The 20,815-nt window shown below is 43.1% G+C and overlaps 1 protein-coding gene across 1 annotated transcript in view; it reads left to right on the top strand.

The window, feature by feature from the left end:
• Nucleotides 1–817: 817 nt before the first annotated feature.
• KIAA1549 (KIAA1549 ortholog) overlaps nucleotides 818–20,815 on the top strand; it is a 127,529-nt gene continuing 107,531 nt past the window's right edge. The window contains exon 1 of the mRNA XM_065743159.1: nucleotides 818–920. Coding sequence (XP_065599231.1) covers nucleotides 818–920 — 103 coding nt within the window. The remainder of the gene's footprint in view (nucleotides 921–20,815) is intronic.

Raw genomic sequence — 20,815 nt, forward strand, 5'->3', positions numbered from 1 at the left:
GATGCAGTTGGGCCTTGCATGCTGCAAGCACACACTGCGGGCTCACGAGCTTCTTGTCCAGACACGCTCGAAGCTGTAAGCAAAGAAACCTGTCCTCTGCCACGACTCCTGTTGCACCCAGGAGGACGGGGCTTTCTGGCTAACGAAGTGTAGAAGTGTAGGAAACAGGAGAAAAGCCTGCAGCCAGCGCTGCAGCCTCGGCAGGCACTGACTGCTGAGGAGCACGAACCTCAGTGCGAGTTGGGAGGTCGTTTTCTGCGAACTAAAGTCGGGAATCTCGTTAGCGGAGACGGACAGCGAGCTGCCAGCAGCCCCTTCTGATGCGGGGACCCCGCTCGCTGACACCGACGCCGCAGCCCCGCACCCCGTGCCCACGCGAAGGGGACACGCGGGGCGTGCCTCCGACACGCCTCTCCCCTCTCCCCTCCCCCAGCCGCGGGGCCGGGCCTGGACGCACTCCGCCAGCCCGCGCTCGCGGGGAAGAGGGCGGGGAGAGCGCGCTCCCGCGCAGACGCGGACGCCGGGGCGCGCGCAGGTGGCGGGCGGCCCCGCTGCGCTCGCCGCCGCCGCCGGCCGGCCTCCGCCGGGGCTCGCGCGTCGCCGCCGGCGGGGGAGCGAGCGCGAGGCGGGCAGGGCGCGGGGCCGCGGGTTCGGGGCCGGCCCCCGCCTGAAGGGCCGCAGCGGCTCCGCGTCCCGCCCGAGAACGAGGAGGGAAGGCGTCCGGACCCCCGCCGGCAGCGGATGCGCCCGGGAGGCGCCGCCGAGCCCGCTCAGCCCTCTCTGCCCGCGGGGCGCCGCGATGCCTTGACGCCGTGCCATGGCGGGGATGACACGCTTCGCGGCGCGGTGGCGGCCGGCGCTGCCCGTCCTGCTGCCGCTGCTGCTCGCCGTGCCGGCGCTGCGGGGCTCGCCCGCCTCAGGTAAGGAACAAAGGCGGCCGGCAGGTGTGCGGGGCCCCGAACGGCCTCCCCGCGCCGCGCCGCTAACAATGCCCGCTGCGTGCCGCGTCGCTTGGCCCGGCCCCGCTGCGCCGTGCACAGCGCGCGGGAGGGGGTCCCGCCGCACGGCTGCGGCCGCGGGTGCGGCGCCGCTCCGCCCCGAGCTCCGCGGGCCGGGAACGGCCGCTGCGTGCGGGAGGTGCGCGGGGCTGCCCGGGGCAGAGGCGCCGCTCGCTCTCCTTTCTTCTTTCCTGCCCCCGTTTTCTTTGGTGCCGGCGGAATTAGCGCGTGGTTAAGTAGGCGGCTTCATCACCGAGGTGTCTCCGTTGGTTCCGCTCCCGTAGCGTTGCGCTTCGTTCTCAACGCTGGGTTTTGTGAAAGAAGCGGCCAACTCTTTGTGTGTAGAGGCGGTTCTGCCGCGGTGATGGGATTTCTGTTTGGCGTGGACCGGCTAGAAAGTCGTACGCTTCTATCAGGGTCTAAATAGCGTTAAGAAACCCGCGTGAGCTGTTTCAGGAAGCCTGGGGCAGCAGTACCGAGCGTGCCCCGGGTGCTATGGTGCTGCTGGCTGCTCCGAGGAGGGACAGCCCCAGAGGCGTCCCGGCCACCGTGGTGGCTTCCAGGGAGCTTCGGAGGTTCCTTCACATGAAGCTCCTGTGCTTAAGGAGGTGACAAAGCCAGGGATTTACTTATTTTTTTCCTGCCCCTCTGAGGTTATTAGAACAGTTGGCTTTCTCTTTTGTGGCGTTTCACAGCAGGTCGGTGCAGGCTTTTGTTTAATTGTTTGCCCACTTGAGCACAAGTTGTGGAGGCCTTCAGTGAGCGCGCAGAAGGTGCTGCTTCCTTGTGTAACAGCAGCGATGTGATGTAACCCAGCGGGGCTCTGGCAGGGCAGCCCTGTCCCACCTGGCTCAGGGCACGGCCTCAGACTGTGTCACTTTGAAGCCCTCTCCTTTCCCACTGGACATGTGAGCAATGTGTCTTGAGTTGTAGCGCTGATGGGTTTGAGCGGACTTGCACTCACAGGATACACTTCAGAGACGTGTTAGGAACGGTCCACTGATTGTGGAGATGGGAAGACTGCGGGCAGCAGAGAACAAGCACGTTTGTTTCTTGTCTTGGTTAAGCTGAAATCGTTGGTAAAAAGCACGGTGAGAGTGTGGTTTGTCAAGACGGATCTCTTACTCTACTCACTTCTTTAGCCTCAGTATGTTGTGGTGATGTAATGGTGTTATGAATCAAAGAAGAGATGTGTGCTGGTCTCCTGCAGCACTCCCCTTGTTGGCAAGCAGATCACAGGTCCCCAGGTGCCAGGCACCACTTGTCAGAGCCACTTAGTCTCCAGTGGTTCAGTGGCAGCTGGAGCACTCCAACCCAGGGTTGTGCAGAGGAAGCATACAGTGCAGGAGTGGCATGGCTATTGGAGAAACCTGCTTTGAAATAGCAAAGTGAACATCAGTGCTTAAGAAAATGAAGTAATAAATCAAGTTGGGTTTAGGAGTGCTTGATCCAGCTCCCACGAAGTCACATGTTGCTGAATCAGGGCTTTGGCTTGCACCACTCAGCAGATGCCAAGCTCCCACTATGCAGATAGGTGCGTATTGAGCAGCTTGGTTTGTGAGGCTCTGTGAGTGCTGTATTGCTGTGGCTGGGCTGTGTTGTTTCTTTCATTTCATTGCACAGCCTCTGACTCCAGGGATGGTTTGTCTTGTTTAGCTGCGCTATTTATTTCTGTGGAATGGAGGGAAGTTGTGCACTGGGCTTCGAGAATCCTTCATGCATCTCCTCAGAGACCCAAAGACCAAAGTCACGTTGGGATATTCTATGACTCTGTGGTATTCACAAGTTGGAAGGGACCCTCAAAGACCATTGAATCCTAACCCTGACTCCACAAGGACCATCTGAAAAAACAAACCCTATCTCTGATGGCATTGCTCCTTGAGTTTTCCCAGTGCTGTGCTTGATGCTAGGTCAGAAGGGGAGCTGGGTGCAGTGCCGTGTGGGATAGTTTCAGGACATTCTTTGTTCAGTGTAACTTTACACAGATGTTACAAGATGTTACAGGTGCTTGGCTTGGCACCGTGTCTCCAGTAGCCAGGTAAGTTTGTCCAGCTGACTTCAGTTCATCCTTACAGTACATTCCCTCTAAGCCAATGCTGCGCTCTATTTATGGCAGCCTTGTGCTTGCAAGCTCCACTCGTAGCCTTGCCAGAGGAAATGTGTTTTTTGTTTACATCCTCTTCCAAGAAGTTAGAGTGCTAAACAAGCTGGTGCTGCTTTCTACTTAATCGTGTCTATCTTGTGAGTGCCACTTGTTTCTGTGCAGCAGAATCTCAGGTTCCTCAGGTGGGTCCAGGACTTGCTAGTGACAAGGTAGGCGTCCACAGTGCTGGCCTTCCTGCTGTGAGAGATTTTGGGCACCAGAGCATTGCTCCTTGCTGCAGAGATTTTCCAAGAGGAAAGCTGAGAACAAACTCAACGGTTTCAATTGAAATCTTATGAATTATTCATTTTGCTATGGGCTGAAGGGTGTTTTTTTTTCCCCAGAAATGTCAGTTGAAAGAGTTCGGCGACTTCTGATGCTGAGGCAAGAGGGAAACAATAGTTTTTGCTTTGAGTTCTGCCAACTTCTTTTCTGAATGACTGTAATACCCTTATGCTTTGGAGCATGCAGTTAGACTTTGGCATATTGTGATGGCTCTGAAGGGGATGTTTTCTCTGCTGCTGCTTTGAAAGTGACTTTTTTTCAACAGCTTGTAACAACCAAATTTAGGCATGCATAGCTGTGGCAGAGATTATACTTTTTCTTTGTCTGCTGAAACTCAAGTGTATCCAGTTCTCATGGATTTATCTCCTAATACTGACCAGGAGTGTGTGCCACCTAAGCATGTTCATTCTAGCCCAAAGTAGTATGTGAGACCTGACTTCCCCATGAAAATGTTCCAGACTGCTCCAGTAGAAGGGCTGAGCCAAACTTCAGGGCTGAGAGCTGCACTTGCATGCCTTGAGTTTACAAACATGTCTGTGCTGTATGTAACAGAGCACTTTCCTTTCCTTGAAGAGCTTGGACATCTGCCTAGTGGTGCAGTGCTGTGTGGTGGTATTCATTGCTTCAGGCCCCAGGGGAAAAGGAGAGATGACTGTTAAAAAGAGCTGACCTGGGGTTTGTGTAGTTAACCAGCAGCATTAAGAGAGGGGTCTGCGTGTCTTCTCTGGTCACTGTTCAGGCTGGATGTTAGGAACAGTTTCTTAGAAAGAGCAGTGCTGCAGTGGCACAGGCTGCCCGGGGAGGTGGAGTCACCGTCCCTGGAGGTGTTCCAGAACTGTGTGGATGTGGCACTGAGGGATGTGGTCATTGGGCATGGTGGGGGTGGGCTAGCAATTGGACTGGATGATCTTAGAAGTCTTTTCCAAACTTAATGATTTTATGATTATGATTCAGCTGACAGATGAGATGTATGTAGAAGCTGGAGAGACGGGAGGTTGCAACTGGGAGATGAAGAGCACTATGAGGCAAGAGGTGAAGGCAGAAGTGGTAAATAGATCTGTGGATGGGGGAATGGAAATTAATTCTAGAAGAAATGATAAGTGTGATCTAGTAATGGGATGCTTAGACTGTGAGATTTAAATGGACGTGGTTTAAAAAAGAAACAAGGAAACTTGTTCTGTTTCCTTCAATAGGCAAGTAGTGTTGAAACAAGTTGGAGGTAGTGAAGATGCATGGTTGAAACAGCACTGGAAGAGATACAGCTGAAGGCATTGATCTTGAAGTTTTGATACAGAGGAGTGTATGCCAGCTGCTATGGCATGCTTCCTCCAGAACTTGGCAGAAAACCTATGATTTTGGAGTGTGGTAGCTTTCTTCTTCTTATCCGAGAGTGTGATCATCTACTCCTTGAATCTTTAGTGAAAGGGCATCTTTCAGCCCACTGACATAACTGATTTTCTGAGTTTGTTTTAAAAACTTGAGAACTTGTGATGTGGAGTACTAGCAGCATATAAAGACAGTGAAGGCAAAATTAAATGGAAAAACAACTCTGCAGTTTTAAATTTCTGTGTCCGTAAGTTGTGGGAATGCTGTAATTTGTATGATCACAAAGTGTATATCCATGTATATAGAATCACAGGGGGACTTAGGTTGGAAGGGGCCTTAAAGATTGTCTAGTTCCAGTCTGCTTGTTGCCACCCAGCAGATCAGGCTGCCCAGGGCCCCATCCAATCTCGCCTTGAATGCCTCCAGGAATGGGACATCCACAGCTCCTTTGGGCAACTGATGCGATAATGATGTATATATCTGCATAAATAATGTGTATAGCTATATACGCACCTGCAAATACACATACCCACGTGGCCACAGGACCCTTACCATATCCAGTGTACAGAATGATCCTGCTCTGGGAAAGGGTGGGTAGCAAATGGAAAAGTTAACTATGGGACTCTTGTAGCAGATGTTTGAAGGTGTGAAATGAATGAGGTGGATGCAACTGGGAAGTTGATGTGGGTTGTTTTTGGGTTTTTTTGTTTTTTGTTTTTCCAAATAAAAGTTGTACTGTTAATGTAGTTAGATGCTGTCCTAGATGATTGACCTGTGTTGCTGTTGCAGAGTTCCAGTGTGATGTGAACGAGTGGCTTAAGGCAAGCTTCCCACAGGTGGTCACTAACTGTGTGTTCCTCATGTACTGGATACCTATGGGATCTGTGTTGCAGAAATGCTGAGTGCCTGCAGCTGCAATGGGAGCCAAGAGGAGCTGTTCTTGAATAGAGTGTGTGATTTTAAATATTTATTAATCTTTCAAGTCAGGCAGTCAGAATTTGACCTTGCTTCATAGTTTCACCATTTGTAATATGCAATTTCTTAGGTGCATTTTGAAAATCAAACAAGAAATGACTAAGAAATATCCATGTGCAGTTAACAGTGAGCACAAAAGAAAAGTCCACTAGGAAGCCAAAGACTTTTTTGTCTTTGAAACAGTATAGATCCAATGGATGATAAACTGGCCTACCCTAGCTGCAGTTCTCAGAAAAGTATTTTAAGAAATGCTGTTTGTAACCGAAAATGAAGTAACAAGTGATGGTGCTGATTGGCATTTACTGTGTTAAGACTTTTTTAAGCCTAAGTTAACTATTATAGATTGGAAGCAGTATGCTGTTTAATAGTGTAGTAGGGTTTTGTCTCATTTAAAATCAAATTTTTCAAGGACTGATGGTTGCTCATATTCAGTTTTTAGCAGTTGCAGCTTACATCCCTTGCCTGCTTTTTGTCCTCTTTTTATTTTCCTGACTTCTATGAGTTCCCTGTGTATGGTTTAGAATGGGTTCTAGCCATCTGGTCAAGACAGTGTAACTGGTCTTGAGGTTTGAAAAAGAGGTGAGAGGCCAAAATTGGCAGTAATTGTTACTGGCAAGGAAGGAGCAGAGGGAATGCTGGGAACAGTGAAAGAAGAGCCTGAAAATCCAGGTGCTTTTCAGTAAGGGGAGTGTATAACAGTATCCTGCTGAAGGGGCTCAAGTCTTGCACAGTGGTAGGATGACAAGCAGGCTCTGCAGCAGGTCTGTGTGAGTTGATGCGGTGTTTGTAGTGGGGCAGAAGGTGATTCGGCAGCATGATTTATGCTAGAGCCCATGAGCACGCAGGCTGTGGTCTTCAGCATGCTCTCCTTGGTGTTAGGAGGCTCTTGGGCTCTCCCCAAAAGCAGGAGAGCCTTGACTGGCATGCCTTGAGTGGAGTGCAGTGCTAAGCTGCCTGCTCTGGTTTGGGGTCGAAACATAATCCATCACTGGAATTACAGGAGCAGATGAAATAATGAAGTAACAGAAGGGTATTGCACCAGTGACTCCATGGTGGTGTAGAAGGATGGATTAGGTGACCTCCTGAAGAATATTGCCATCCTGTTTTGTGAGGCTCTACAAATAATGTTATGTGCAGATGTGCAACGTAGGGCCAATATCTGCGTTACTGGAAACCATCTCACGCACTGTTTGCATGAGGAAACCATCTGTGATCATACAGTTAAATACTATGTCATTAAGTTTATGCAGAGAAAAGCCAAACACCTCCAAACTTTTGAATTATTAGTTTTAGGTTTAGAGTTTTCTGGTGTTCCCTTTTTGCACCTGCAGCAAAGAATGTTTCACAGTCCTTGCTACAATGTTTGTCCATTTCCTATTGAGCATTTCCATACAAATAAGAAAATCAAAGTGATATCATTTTGTATGTGAGAAAGATCCCATGCTGTTTGTTCCCCTGCCAGAAGCATATGGAACTAAGTATTCTCACTCTCATTTTTTATTTTTCATTATTTATTTTTTAATTTATAATTTTCTATTTTTAAATTTAAATTTTTATTTTTTATTTTTTTCTCACTTAACAGCAGTTTTGATATTTCAGGGTCCAGTATTCTTCTTCTGGTTGGGTCTGAGCTGTGTTTATCTCACCTTTCTCTGTGGTTTGTAGTTCTGTTGTAAAGGACTCTGCTTCGTGTGCAGATTCTGAGGAGTGCTGCTCTCATCTATGCAGCCATGAGGTGTGATTTAGCTCAGAAATGTTTGGAACAAAGCTCCATGTGTTTACGTAGCTGATCCTATGGGCTGCTATTGGTTTACTTCTCAAACAGAAGGAAGGTGGTTGTGTCAGCTATATAAGTTCCAATTAGGTGACTTTACTAGTGGATGTCTGTATTTAAAACTGGAGCTAGAGCTGAAATGGGACTAACTTCTGTGATATATTGGGATAGACATAGCACGTCATAGAACAAAATCCTGATCTAGATCGGGGGTCTTGAAAATGTTTTCAATTAAAAGCTGACGATGACCTTACTTCCTGTCCTTATACTGAAAGTTGAAACAGATTTGGGCTTCCAGCCATTGACATTTAATTTTTTTTAAAGACATAATTTATTCCATGTACTCTTTCCTGAGTGCATATGTTTTTTATAGTCACTTGGTGGGGAAAAAAAATGCATTTAAATCAATACAATAGTCAAGTTTTTGTCATGAAATGTTTTATCCGGGGTTAGTACAAGCAAGGAAGTTTCAAGAAAATATATTTCATTTGTCTGTTTACCGTGTTCGCTTCTGTGAGTGGATACTTTGCTGCTTCTACTACAGCCAGGTTCTTACAACTATAAAAGTTGTCAGGAGGATTAGAAGAGCTGAGGAATGAAGGTGAATGTAAATCTATTTTGCTCCTTTTTCAGTCGACTGGATTCCCAGTAGACAGTGCCACTTGAATGTATAATCTTAAAATCCTGTGAGCATTAGAAACTAACTTGGAAATAAAGCTGAACACAGTTTCTGTACTGGAGTATTAATACTTTTGATCCTTTAGTATTTGCTGCTCCTGTTTACTGTATGCGAAGTTTAATTCTTGTGCTCAGGAGAAGACAGTTCTTGAAATCATTTTGCTGTCGAGATCGTTTCATATTTATGAACATAACACAGTTGGTTTTGTGTTTATGAATGAGCCAAGAACATCAGCCAAACTTGCTGCTCATGTATGAGACTGCACTGGCAGTTTAGGGCAGCTGCATTATTTTACATTTGTAAAATGTTCTCCACTCCTGGAGAACAGAATGCAGTCTTAAGTTGTATCATTGAGAACCTCGATTTCATTTAGGAAAGGTGGTTAAGCAATGTTCTGTGTTACTCTTCCTTATTCCTAAGTACTGTGAAGCTCAGAGGTAATGTCTAAATCTTGTGCTCTTGGCATTAAATAATTAAATTATCTAAGATGTAACGACATTAAAGCAGAAAAATTTCTTCCAAATGAAGGCACATGAGTGATTGTACTTTATGACAACCAATACTTTGACTTGAGTGAATAGTTCCTGCTCCTACTTGCATTTCTCGTAGACCAGAAGGTACATTTCTCATGAATGAGTGGACTTTGTTTCATGATGTTTTATTTTGAGACTCTCTGTTTTTAGCTTTGGGAGAGTGAGAACAAATGAGAATTTTGCCTGTAGGTTAAAGAAGTGAATTAGTTAAATTCATAGCTGTTGGACTTCTTTGGTGTGTTTAAGATCAATCCTTGTGGATTTAATTGTTTGGAGGGGGATACGTGAAAAGCACAACTGCACATTGCTCTTAAGTAGTCAAAGCAATAACAGAAAGCAGAAGGTGTTGATGTAGCGTAGGCAAGTAAGCTCAGCAAAGCAGGTCTGGTTTGTGTTTATACCTATGGTAAAGCACAAGCACGCAGGTGGGTTTTTTGTTTGTTTGGTGGTGTTTGTGTTTGGTTTAATTGTTCTTCTTGGGAAATGCGTCATGTGTCATGATTTGATAACAGTGTAATTCTACAATGTCTTGTGTTTCTTTCTGATGTAGAGGGGAGTGAATTTAGTCTGTCAGCAGGAGAGAATACAGCATCATAGAATATCCTGAGTTGGAAGGGACCCATAGTCTACACATAAATCAGACCCTGTCTGAAAGTGTTGTCCAAATACTTTTTGAACTCCAGCAGCTTGTGGCCGTGCCCACTGCCCTGGGCAGTCTGTTCCATGCCCACAGCCCTGTGGTGCAGCCCCTGTCCCCAACCCCCAGCTGCCCCTCCCCTGACACAGCTCCATGCCATTCCCTCGGGCGCTGTCACTGTCACACAGAGCAGAGCTCAGCGCTGCCCTCTGCTCCCTGTGAGAGCTGCAGCCGCCATCAGGGCTCCCCTCAGCTCCTCTGCTCTACGCTGAACAAACCAGGGCTCTCAGCTGCTCCTCACACACCTTGTCCTGCAGACCCTTCAAGACCTTTGTATCCCTCCTTTGGACACTCTTGAACAGTTCTATGTCCTTCTGGTGCCCAAACCTGTACCCTGTGCTCAAAGTGAGGCTGCGCCAGAAGTAGAATAGAGATCAATGGGTTGTTTACAATATGGAGAACCAAATGGGCAAAGCTCTGCTTAGATATCTTTATAGCCTATAGTAGTTTTACCGTGTTAACTTTGGTTTAATTCTCATCTAGATATTTGTAAGGTTGTGAACTTGTATATGCTTCCTGAATTGTTGCTGCAGTTCTCAGTGCTAGAAAACGAACATCTCTGCGTCCTTTCCAAATTTTGGGATAGGGTTAATTGATGCTTCAAATACATTGAAGGTAAAGCTGTTAAATTGAGGTTAGAATTTCATGCTATGTTTGAATGCCTAAAGAGCATTTAAAATGCAGCTTTGCCATCTCTGAGGGCTGCTCTGAAAGTAATGCCTCCTGTTTTTTTTACATTGGCCTGCAATGTCAGACATGGATGTTGGTGGTGCGGCAGTAGAGATTGAACCTTCCCACCAATATTCTGTTATGTTTTGCTGTTCTTTGACAGATGGCAGCAGAGGGGCATCCTGACACAAATGGCATCTACTGTGGAAGTGTGTATGAAATGAAGATATGTCTTCCTGAGTTCCTCTGTGTAGGAAAAATGGCCGCATTGACATTCATCAATGCTTGCTGACTGTTTATGGAGACCAAAGAGCGGCTGTGAGCGCAGTGAAGTGGTGGAGGTGCATTTCAGTTCTGGCAACAGCAACAGTGGATCACCTCCACTGGTGCAGATATGAGTGTGGTGTGCTGGCTCTCCTTCATTGCTGACAAAAAAGCTTAGTTACTGAAGGTGACTGCCAAAAGAATAGTGCTTTGTGGTGCAGAATTTGCTCTGTCAAAGAGGGTTATTGGGCTCTTTGTATCTGTTGTAGTTTCCTTGGAAACAAATAGGAGACTTTACTTCTGGGGCAATCTATATACTTGTGTGCTTTTTCAAAGAGACAGAAGATCAAGAGGTTTCTCCTCATATGTGTGTTAATGTTGTTTTTTTTTTTCCAATATGGTAAACTTTAAATCCTTTTCATCCTTTTTTACCCATCTTTGATGAAAATTTTTTCATAGGATTTTTTTCATTTTTTTTAACATATGTATCAACATTCCCATCTGTACTTCCCCCACTGTGCATTTTATTTTTTCCCCGTATATTCTGTAGTCTTTGTTATCACTCAGTCACTCTCTTGGAGTGAATGTCACAGGGAAATCCCTCTTACCTCCTAATCAGAAAAAGGGGTGGGTGGGAGAGAATCACCCAGATTCCAAATTTTGTTGGTTTTGTGCTAGGTGTTCTTCTTTGAAGCTCTTCAGGAGAGTAGAGATCCATTAGGAATGGATTGTTTTTTTCCTTGTTGGGGAAGACTTGGAAAAAAATAAAGGAAGAAAGCAGTACAGTCTCTTGCCATATGTGACTGATTTTTCCCTCTCACGAAGCTGTGGTTCTGTTATTACACCATGCAGAGGAAAATCCAATTTAAGATACTGCTGTTAATTCTCTCTTAGCTTGTCATTTCAGCTTTTTGGCTGCCTGTAATATACCCTGTGATGTTAAACAGTGTTACACTGGAATATTTTTACTATGTTTTGCCTTGTGTTCTGCCCTGTAAGCGGGATAGTTCTTGAACCCTGCTTGGAGCACAATCATGCAGACAATTGGATTGGCACCTCTGGAGGCAGAAACAAGCATCTGGGGATGTGAGGGAGGGGCAGGAAACTTTTATAGCCCAGCTGCCACTGGTAGAAGAGCACCACAGCCCCGTTTTACTCTGAAATTAATTTGTTAAGGAGCAACTGCATTAGGGCTTGTTTGCTCTTAAGTAGCTGCTCTTGGGAAACCTGCATTTTAACAGCAACTCCTTCTGCATTTAAATGTGATCACTTACTGGTAATTTTTCTGTGACTGCGTTTCTCTTTGTGATTGCTTTATTTTCTGGAAGGAAAGTGGCTCTCTGTATTTTCAAGTAGTTAATCCGTCTCTGAGAGTACATTGTTATTTTCTTTTCTTGGAAGGAATATTCATGTGATTGACTGCAGCATCCAGGAGATGGTGGGATTGCAGTCTGCTGCTTTCAGCACTAACTAGGTAGTGAAAACGTTCATTTTCTTGCCTGATTGTACAATACCATGTGTGAGGCAGGGTTTGGAAATGCTGTTTGTCAGCACTGAAGACAAAATATTTTGTAGCATGCACATTCATCAGTTCCAGCAGAGTTTTGCAAAGTTTTCTGAGTGCGAACTTGCTGGCTCGTGGTGCTGCTGGCAGCTTTTCTGTTAGCAGAAAAGTTGAAGGAACAACGTGGGGCCTGTTTTATTGCCTGCCAGAGCACACGAGCCAGCAGTGAAACCGACAGGCAGCGTGGTAGCTCAGCCTTGTCTGAGGGATACTGGCCAGAGGCCCTTCATTCTACAAAAGATCACAGAATATCAGGGGTTGGAAGGGACCTCAAGAGATCATCGAGTCCAACCCCCCTGCCAAAGCAGGTACCCTGCAATAGGTCGCACAGGTAGGCGTCCAGACGGGTCTTTAATATCTCCAGAGAAGGAGACTCCACAGCAGGCTGTATGGGCAGCCTGGTCCAGTGTTCTGTCACTCTGACAGTAAAAAAAAAAGGCTCTTTCACGTGTTAGTGTGGAACTTCTATGTTTGAGTTTTAGGCCATTACTCTGTGTCCCGTGGCTACACACTATTGAGAAGGACCTGGCTATTTGCTTCCCACTTCCCGTTAGATATTAATAAACCTGCATCTTATCGGATTCATGAGTTTTCCTGAATGTTGTGGTGTTGTAAAGGGTCCAAAGCAGAAATGAACACTGAAATATTTTGGAGAAAAACATAAGCCAGCACATTTTTTATTATGGAGCAGATGCATATTTTATTTTTATCTTGGTGGGCTTTCATAGTCTAATGATACTGAATTTGGTGTTTTTCCTCCATGAGTTGTCTTAATAATGGAACAGTATGTTGAGGAGAGGAAGTCTCATCAGAGAGAAGATAATAAAAGTGAGTCATTCAGGGCAGTGCATGTTATAGGTCACTTTTGAGAGGCTGTTTTCCAATCTCATGTGAAGCTGGAAGTGTCACCCTTGTGATTTCTTTAATTATGATTTAACAATCACATACATATGAAGTATTAAAAATTCCAAAGCATCTCTGGGATGGAATATTAAAATTATATATATATGAATACAAATAATCAGTGTACTCAGACATGTCAGGGCCTTTAAATGGAGTTTCATTTGAACTTGCTGACTTTTTAATGAAAACTGTATGTTTTGGAAATGCCAGGCTTCATTAGTTTTTCTTGTTAAAAAGATACGTATTTTACATGTTTTAGATGGACTTTATTGGTACCTTCCTGACAGAATACACTAAAGTGAGCTCTTGCTGTGAAGTTATACTGTATTCAGAATGCATATGTTCTTCCTCAGCCAAACTTGAGTCATACATATAGGCACTGATCTTTCAGGCAGAGAAGCATCATTTTTAATGTCCTGTATTCACTTACTGCTGGACAGATTGGAGCAAGTTTAGAAGAAAATACAGTAATTTCTGATAATGAAGCCATACGCTAGTGGCTATAAGAATGTTACTATGACATTTGGGACCATTTCTGCTGAATACTCAGTGGTGCTTTTCTTTGTTTAAATAAAGAGCCTACTTCTCTATGTGAAGGATGACCTGACAACTTTTGAAAGATGGTTTATCCTCGGTATAGAGTACAAACTCTTTATGAAGCTCCAGGAGAGGTTTCTGGTTACCAGTATCCAGAACTGGTGTCTTTCCCCATGACAGGGGATTTGGAACTACGTGATCATTAAGATCCCTTCCATCCCCCAAAATTATATGATCGTTAGTATGTGGCACCCACAATGGCATTTGATAACCAGTGTCTACTTTTTAGAGCTTTAGCATTTTAGGGACGTAAGTTTTGCTCAGTTAAATGTGAAAGTTTGATTATTTCATGGTATGTACTCTTCAGTTTGTTATGAGATTAACATTCCAGGCAACTTAACTTACCTCTGAAATCCTTAAAATGACATAATCTTCATTTTTTCAGCCAGTTTGAAGTTTTTGGGAAATGTTTTGTGTGCAGAGGTCTGTAGTGAACTCAATCTTTTCATTGATGATTACATCTGTTTGTTGTATGTTCTTTCTTAGAAACAAAATCAACGTTTGCTTCTCAAAGAAGTGAGGAGGGATGGAAAGAGGGGAGATGTTGTTAAAATGCTCTGCTTTTGTAAACCTGGAACGGAACTGGGCAAGAGGGGAGGGAAAATAGAGGTAATGAGACTTGCTTGATTGGCTTAACATACTGAAGAGGAAGCAGACCATGCTTGAATCTTGGCATTGCAGCGGGGTCAAGAGTGGTAAACGTATTTAGTGGTAGTTTAGGGGATTTTAGGTCTCTAATAAAAAAGGAAGGAGGACTTTTTTTGTTTTAAATCCTACTTTAATTAATTTCATTCCTCAGTAAGCGAAACTGGTAGAACAAAATGGTGGGGGAGACATGGAGGAAATTCTGTGCAGGTGTGTGTTGGTACTATCAAATTTCATGTTTGCCCTGAGAAACAAGTGTTAATACAGTTAATGGAAGCTATCACGAGCACTTTGCACTTAGTAAAACTGTGGTTTTAATAAAATGAAAAGCATTACTGCTCTCTTAATCCTTTTCCTTCTATTGCGGGGAAAGGAACTCTCAGTTTTTAGATTATAACAACTTTTACACTTCTGTTAAATCTTTTTAGACCAGCTTTGTGAATCACTTATTTAATATTCAGGCTGTAACCTCTTGTTTTATGGTTACAGAAAAACCTACTATTGCAGTTGCGCGGGTATTGCATGTGTATTTTGCTTGTATATGAATCCTTGGGTAGCATTAATAACCTTACTGGTAGTATTCTGCCATTGTTTTAATGGTAGTACAATTCTGTTATGAACTATGACAGATATACCAGACCAGTGCGTAATAAATGTAACATACTACCTCGTGAACTGATGTTGCTTGTTTAGGGTATATTAGATGTGTCACAGATGTTGCTTTGTCTGACAGGGTGGAAGACTTGAAGTGACTTCCTGAATTGCAAGGATGTTGTTGGGAATTGGGAGTGATGGGCATGTGGGAGCTGGGTTATTAAAAGTGTACACCACAGAGGTATCTGTTGTGATTAGGTATCTGCTCTAGATTAAAAAGCTAATTAAACACATTTGTTTAAAGATGCCCTAGAACAGACACTAATACAGTCTACTGGATTTTGAAGCTTCCTACCAAAATTCTTTTAAACAGTTTGTTTATTTTACAAATTCTGCACAGAGGCTAAGTTGATTCATTTAGACCTAATGACTGAAAGCTGTATTGATATCATGGCAAAAACTGTTGTTTTTTTAACTGAATTAGGCCAGAGTTGGGGGTGAAAGATTAGGAAGAATGGTTAAGTCTGGAAGATCAGGGTGTTGCTGTCTGACCTGTTAAACTTGTGGCTATATGTTATCAAAGAAGGACATTATAGAGTCAAATGATATTAGAATGGTTTTTTTATTTAGTGTAGGCATTGTGACAAGGTTCAAGTGGCATTGGCCACTGCTGCTTGTGGCACTAATCTCTTCAAGCATGGTTTGCCCATTGGCAACTGCTGGTAATGTGCAGAGGTGGAACAGCTGGAGATAAGCCGACACTTCTGCAGCAGTGGAAACTTATCAGTGATTCAATACAGCGCTATAGAAGCTGATACCTGCAGTGACCAGCATCACTCATTTTGATGGTTTCTGTTCACTTTCATGCTACATTAGCCATTTAACTGGACTAACTTTGTTCTAAATGGTGATACAGGGAGTGAGAGGTTGACGGCGATACTTAAGTAGCTTTGTTTATGTAGTTTTTGGCTGCTGAGTGAAATGTTGGCACAGATTTTTGTCCATATTACTCCAAGGAGATCCTATTGATCTGTTACCTGCTGTGGCAAAGATGGCACCATCTGAACTGGACCCCTTGTGCTGAGCCCGTGTTTTTAGCTGGCTGGACTAGCTCATTTATCCAGTTTGGTTTTCCTGGGGAATTTCTGCTGTGCTCAGAAATGCTTATTGGATTTCTTCTCTGTGAGCTATATGCAGCACAGCTATTAATCTTTTTTTAGTTGTAGATAGTAGTAGCTAGTAAAACATGGTTATGGTAGGCTTTCTTCTCTTCTGAATTTCCTTTTGTGGGTATTTTAGAACTAGTATATGGCCTCATCAGGAAGCTGTGAAGCAAAGGTTGAAAATCTTGCTGTAATGACACTTGAGGGTTCCTGAATCTGTGATGTTTGTATCTGGCTCCAAACTTAAAGCATTGTTTAACCACAAAAAGCAACGGGTAGGAAAAGAACCATCTGAAAAAGGTGGAAGAAACTGTTCTGTGGCTTTTCCTAACTTACAAAGGCTTTTTTTTTAATTGATAATGCCCTTAATTTCACTCACAGTTGGCAGAAAATGTGAAAACCATGTAAGAATCTCCAAAGCGGATGGATAAAGATGTCAGATGGTTTGAACAGGGTTGTGCTCTGATATGTTAGAGGAGGAAAAGACAGACTTATAAAACATGCAGCAGATAAAGATGCAGCTAGAACAAAATCCAACAAGAGAGAACAAAGCAAGAATACAGTCTTCAAAAAGAGCATATTTATGCAGCAATCCTCCTTTGAACGCAAGTAAATGAAAGTCTCCAGTGCTGTACATAGTAATGCCTTTCAGTAAAATTATTCAAAAGCTCCAGTTCTAATGTTGAAATGAGTCAATGTGGAAAGGTTGGCTGACCAAAAAAAAGCTGTGGTGCTAAGGAGAATAAACTAAGACAAGTCCCTTACTTAGAACTGATGTTGTATCTTTATGTCACAGATGCAGAGCATACCTTTAAACTTTATTTTGTTTAAAGTGAGGGCTGTAACTCCTTTCAGTATGTCACATAGAGCACCATTTTTTGAAGTAATTCAAATTCATGCAATGTATCAGACCACGTGAAGGCTCACCATGCTGAAAAACCAAGCAAGCTTGTAATAGTCATGTCTCTGATCTCTTCCAGTGTCCTGCAGCTGAATGCATTATGAACACAGTATATTCCAGATGTGTCTAGTTGTTTAATATTCATGCTGTATGTAGGGTGAATAACCCAAAAGAATAGCATCCACAAAAAGTAACAAAGGTGGATGGTACATCTTGTATGGCTTATCCAGAGGATATAAAGACAACTTGTAAATAAGGAAAGGCTCACCTGTCACTGGTGGTTGAGGCTCACCCAGCACTCCACAGGGGATGGATCTCCAACGAGAGATCATTCTCCAGTGGTGGGCAGCCCTTAAATGGGGTCTGGGAGAGGTGGAGCCAGACCCCACCCCTTCCGGTCACACAGTGCATTGCCTTCACCTGTGCTCCTGTGGCTGACTCAGTGCTCACCTCAGTGATCAATCAGTGGTTCAGGCCACGACTCACCAGTTCCCATACACTGCAATATCCTGTGGTAGTGAGAACTACAATTTAATAATGGAGGAAAATACTTCCATTTATCTGTTCTTAATCTTAAGCTAGTCAACTTCTAATTTTTATTTCTTTTTAAAAAATTTTTATTCTAAAATGTCACAGCTAATATTTAACTTGTCACATCTGTCCCATGCATGACTTCAGAAACCTTAGCCTTAGTCTCAGTGGTTGTCTTTCCTCCTGTCTGAGGAACATTGTAATGCAGCCAGTTTGCATCTGTGTTTCATTCGTAATCTTCTCTGTGACACCTGAACTTCTTTTTGGGGAGTAGTAGTTATAATTGCATGCAGTATTTAAGGTGAGGTCACAGTTTGGCTAATGATGTATTTCTGCTGTTGGCCTCTATGCCTTTCCCAGGGGCCTTTAGTATTTTTGTTTTGTGCTTCTGATTTTTGCTGAGTTTTGAACTGATGCTGAGGAATCACATTAGGTAGTAGTTCCCAATCTTTTTTCTTGTCTAATAGAACAAATTCAGAGCTTATTGTTATTCCTGTCATTAGGGTTGCTTTTCCTCCTTTCTGTACTTCATGTCTCCTGATCTTCAATTCCACTGAATGCATTGTGGTGGAAGCCCAAGGTATGAGGCAGGCCCTCTGCTGATCTTCAGTGTTGGTTGTTAGTTGGGACTTACCTGGATTTCTGTTGATAAATGTTGCTAACTTACTTACCTCTCTCTTGGCCACTTCCAGAGGATGCTTAATAGTATATCTGTACCCACCACTTATATAAATCCTTTTTCATTCTAAAGCTCAAGGACATTTGAGTTTATTCCTGAATTTAAAAGTTTTGTCAAGGAGCCTAGTTAAAGGCTTTGAAAACCCACAATTTTGGGTATGTTAGCATTGTGTATGCATAGCTCTTCCCAGAGCTGTTGTTGATGTGCAAGCTATGATTTACTTCTGAGGAAGTCACTTAGAGACCTCTGAGATTACAACTCCATTAATTTTTTCACAGATCGTTTTGTGCTTAGCCCAGCTGTAGAAGGGGATTAGGTAGAAGGTGCTAACTGATTTCAGGGAACTCACTGTTCTGGGGTGATAAACTTATCTTGTTGAAACTAGAAGCAAGATGAAGAAGTGTTCTTAAAAATGTTCCACTGTTTCTGCTTTGTCCAAGAATCAGGACTCTTTTTTAGAAGCACTTTTTCAGGGTAGGCTTGGGAAGGATTGACACTTTTGTCTACTCCCAACAAAACACAACTCCAGGAAAAGGCTGTGTGTCAGTGCTGTTGTATGCCTAGTGTTTAGGGAAGAGGAAAAGCATTTGTAGTGACATGTCTCATGAGATCTATCTTTAAAATGTCTGGCTACATTCAGTGAACAGGTAAGTACAGTCTTACTGGCCCTTATAGCTTTCTTAGGAATTATCCACCATTTACAAATGTCGTATTTCTTGACTTGCTTATTTACATTCAGTTTGTGAGCAATCTGGAGTTATTTGTACCACTAGACAAGATCTGTATCAGTGAAATTGTTTTAGTTTCTCTGTGTGCATGCGTCTACATCCATGAAACCGACGGGAAGTGAAAAAGCATTATGTTTTAATATACCAGTTGTCAGGAGGCTGAGTGTAATCTAGCTGAAATTGCCTTGTGTCCCAAGATACTATATATCTGTGGGCTCAGTGTGTTCTCTACTATAGCTGTTCTTCTCATGTTTCTCTGATATAAATATTTATCATCTAATAATTGCATGGGAGTATGTTGAAGCATGCCACACTTCACATATTGATCTTAAGCAACACTTCCATATATATATATATATATGTATGTGTATGTATGTATGCAATTTTTATACATAATTTTTCAAAATTGAGTTATGTATGTATTTTGACAGTGTATTTTGGGATGTGCAGCAGTAAAAACCTGGAAAGTAAGAACTTTGCCAGTTAGAAATCTGTTTTGAGACCTGTGAAATTAAGATCCCACAAAACAACAAGCTGTGTCTAGCGAAAACTACTGTCTTGGCCTTACAGCCTAAAATCAACCAGAGCAATATGGTTTAACAGTTATTTGGTCTGTTCTTAAACTGCTGAGCTGACATGGCTTCTGCCCTAAATGGTGGATATTTGCTTGAGATCATTCTCTTAAAATATTTTCGATAGTCTTCAGCTTTTGCACAGGTAGTTAATCTAGAAAACCCGTTTAACTCAGGTATGCATGCGTAATATCCAAATCTTGCTGAGTGATGCTGTATAGGAATTTCTAGGTGGAGATATCTGAAAGGAATGAAACCACATATTCCAGAATAGCATGCTTAACAGTATTCTATGTGTTATTTTTTGGCTATGTTTGGCTTTCCCATGCTGTTGTAGGGCTACCTACTACTGCATGGCTGAAGTTAGCAAATGAGAGTGGTGCTATCTGAGAAGGTGAAGTGCAGGAGGGAAGGCAAGTGGATTTGAGAAGCCATGCACAAACAGCTAGAGATATGCCTGAGATAAAGACAATATATTAACTGCAAGAGTTCAAAAATACTTAGTATAAGCATCTTAATCCTGATGAAACTGGGGTCAAAAATAGATTTACTGACATTAAAAAGGCCACATACAGTAAACTTAGAAGCTGCCTTCACGTATTCTTGCTTGTTAATGGGAGGAGTGGGGAAAGCAATCTAGTTTATTATGTTTGGGGACAATTATGTATAAATGTACAGTGAGCTAAAATTGAGAGTTTGCTGTTTTCTTTGGAAGCACTGAGAGAAATACAAAAGTCCCTTGAGTATTTTGTTCTTTCAGTGTTTACTAATTGTGAAGACCTTTACTGGGATGCCAGACAATGGCTTTTCCCATGAGGTCTACTTACTTCCTGCTGGCTTGTTCCTCTTGTTAACAAGTGGTTGTGTAAGGTATTTGTGCTTCGGGTTCATGCTTCAATATCCAGGGCTGTAAGTACCTAACTGAACTGAAGAAAAATCATAATGGAAAGGCTTCTTTATATCTGAGTAATAAAAAGAACTAAGTGGTGATTTGGCTTTGCCTCTTAGTGTTGTGCCTCTGGTGCATCTCTTAAATTACGTTTTCTTTTTTTGTGAAACTTACAGGTTAATAGTGTTAACTACTACAGAAGAGGTACTTAACGCTTTTGAACGATGAGTGGATTTCAAACCCTTCAGTCCTTCAACAATGAGGAGAACTCTTTTCAAGAGTTCATTTAAAGCTTTGTACTTAATACGAAATTCTAGCTAGGGTTACTACATACTTGAAAATGTACGCTACTTCCAGAAGCTTATGTTATTTCAGTTGATACCTGGGTAACGGAGAAGGTGATCTGGTGTGGAAGATGCTTGACACATTGAGTTCATTGCAAAAGCTGATGTGCAGTATGCTGGCAATTTTTTTTTTCCTGAAAGTCATTTGCTTATTGAACACAATTTAAATAGCAAATTTGGGTATCTTTTTCAGTATCTCAGCATTCATTTACAGTGCTAAGAACTGTCTGTATAAAACTCAAATTTTGTTTTTTGGCTATTTATGTAATGTAGAGAGAAAAATACAATGATCCAGATAAAATGTACTCAAACTTTTGGAGGTACTCTGTTGTTCTGTCTTCAAGACCTTGCTCATACAGAGC

This window comes from Cyrtonyx montezumae, unplaced genomic scaffold (assembly GCF_038088225.1).
Source record: "Cyrtonyx montezumae isolate F1298 unplaced genomic scaffold, pur_monq_1.0 scaffold_3, whole genome shotgun sequence".
NCBI lineage: Eukaryota > Metazoa > Chordata > Aves > Galliformes > Odontophoridae > Cyrtonyx > Cyrtonyx montezumae.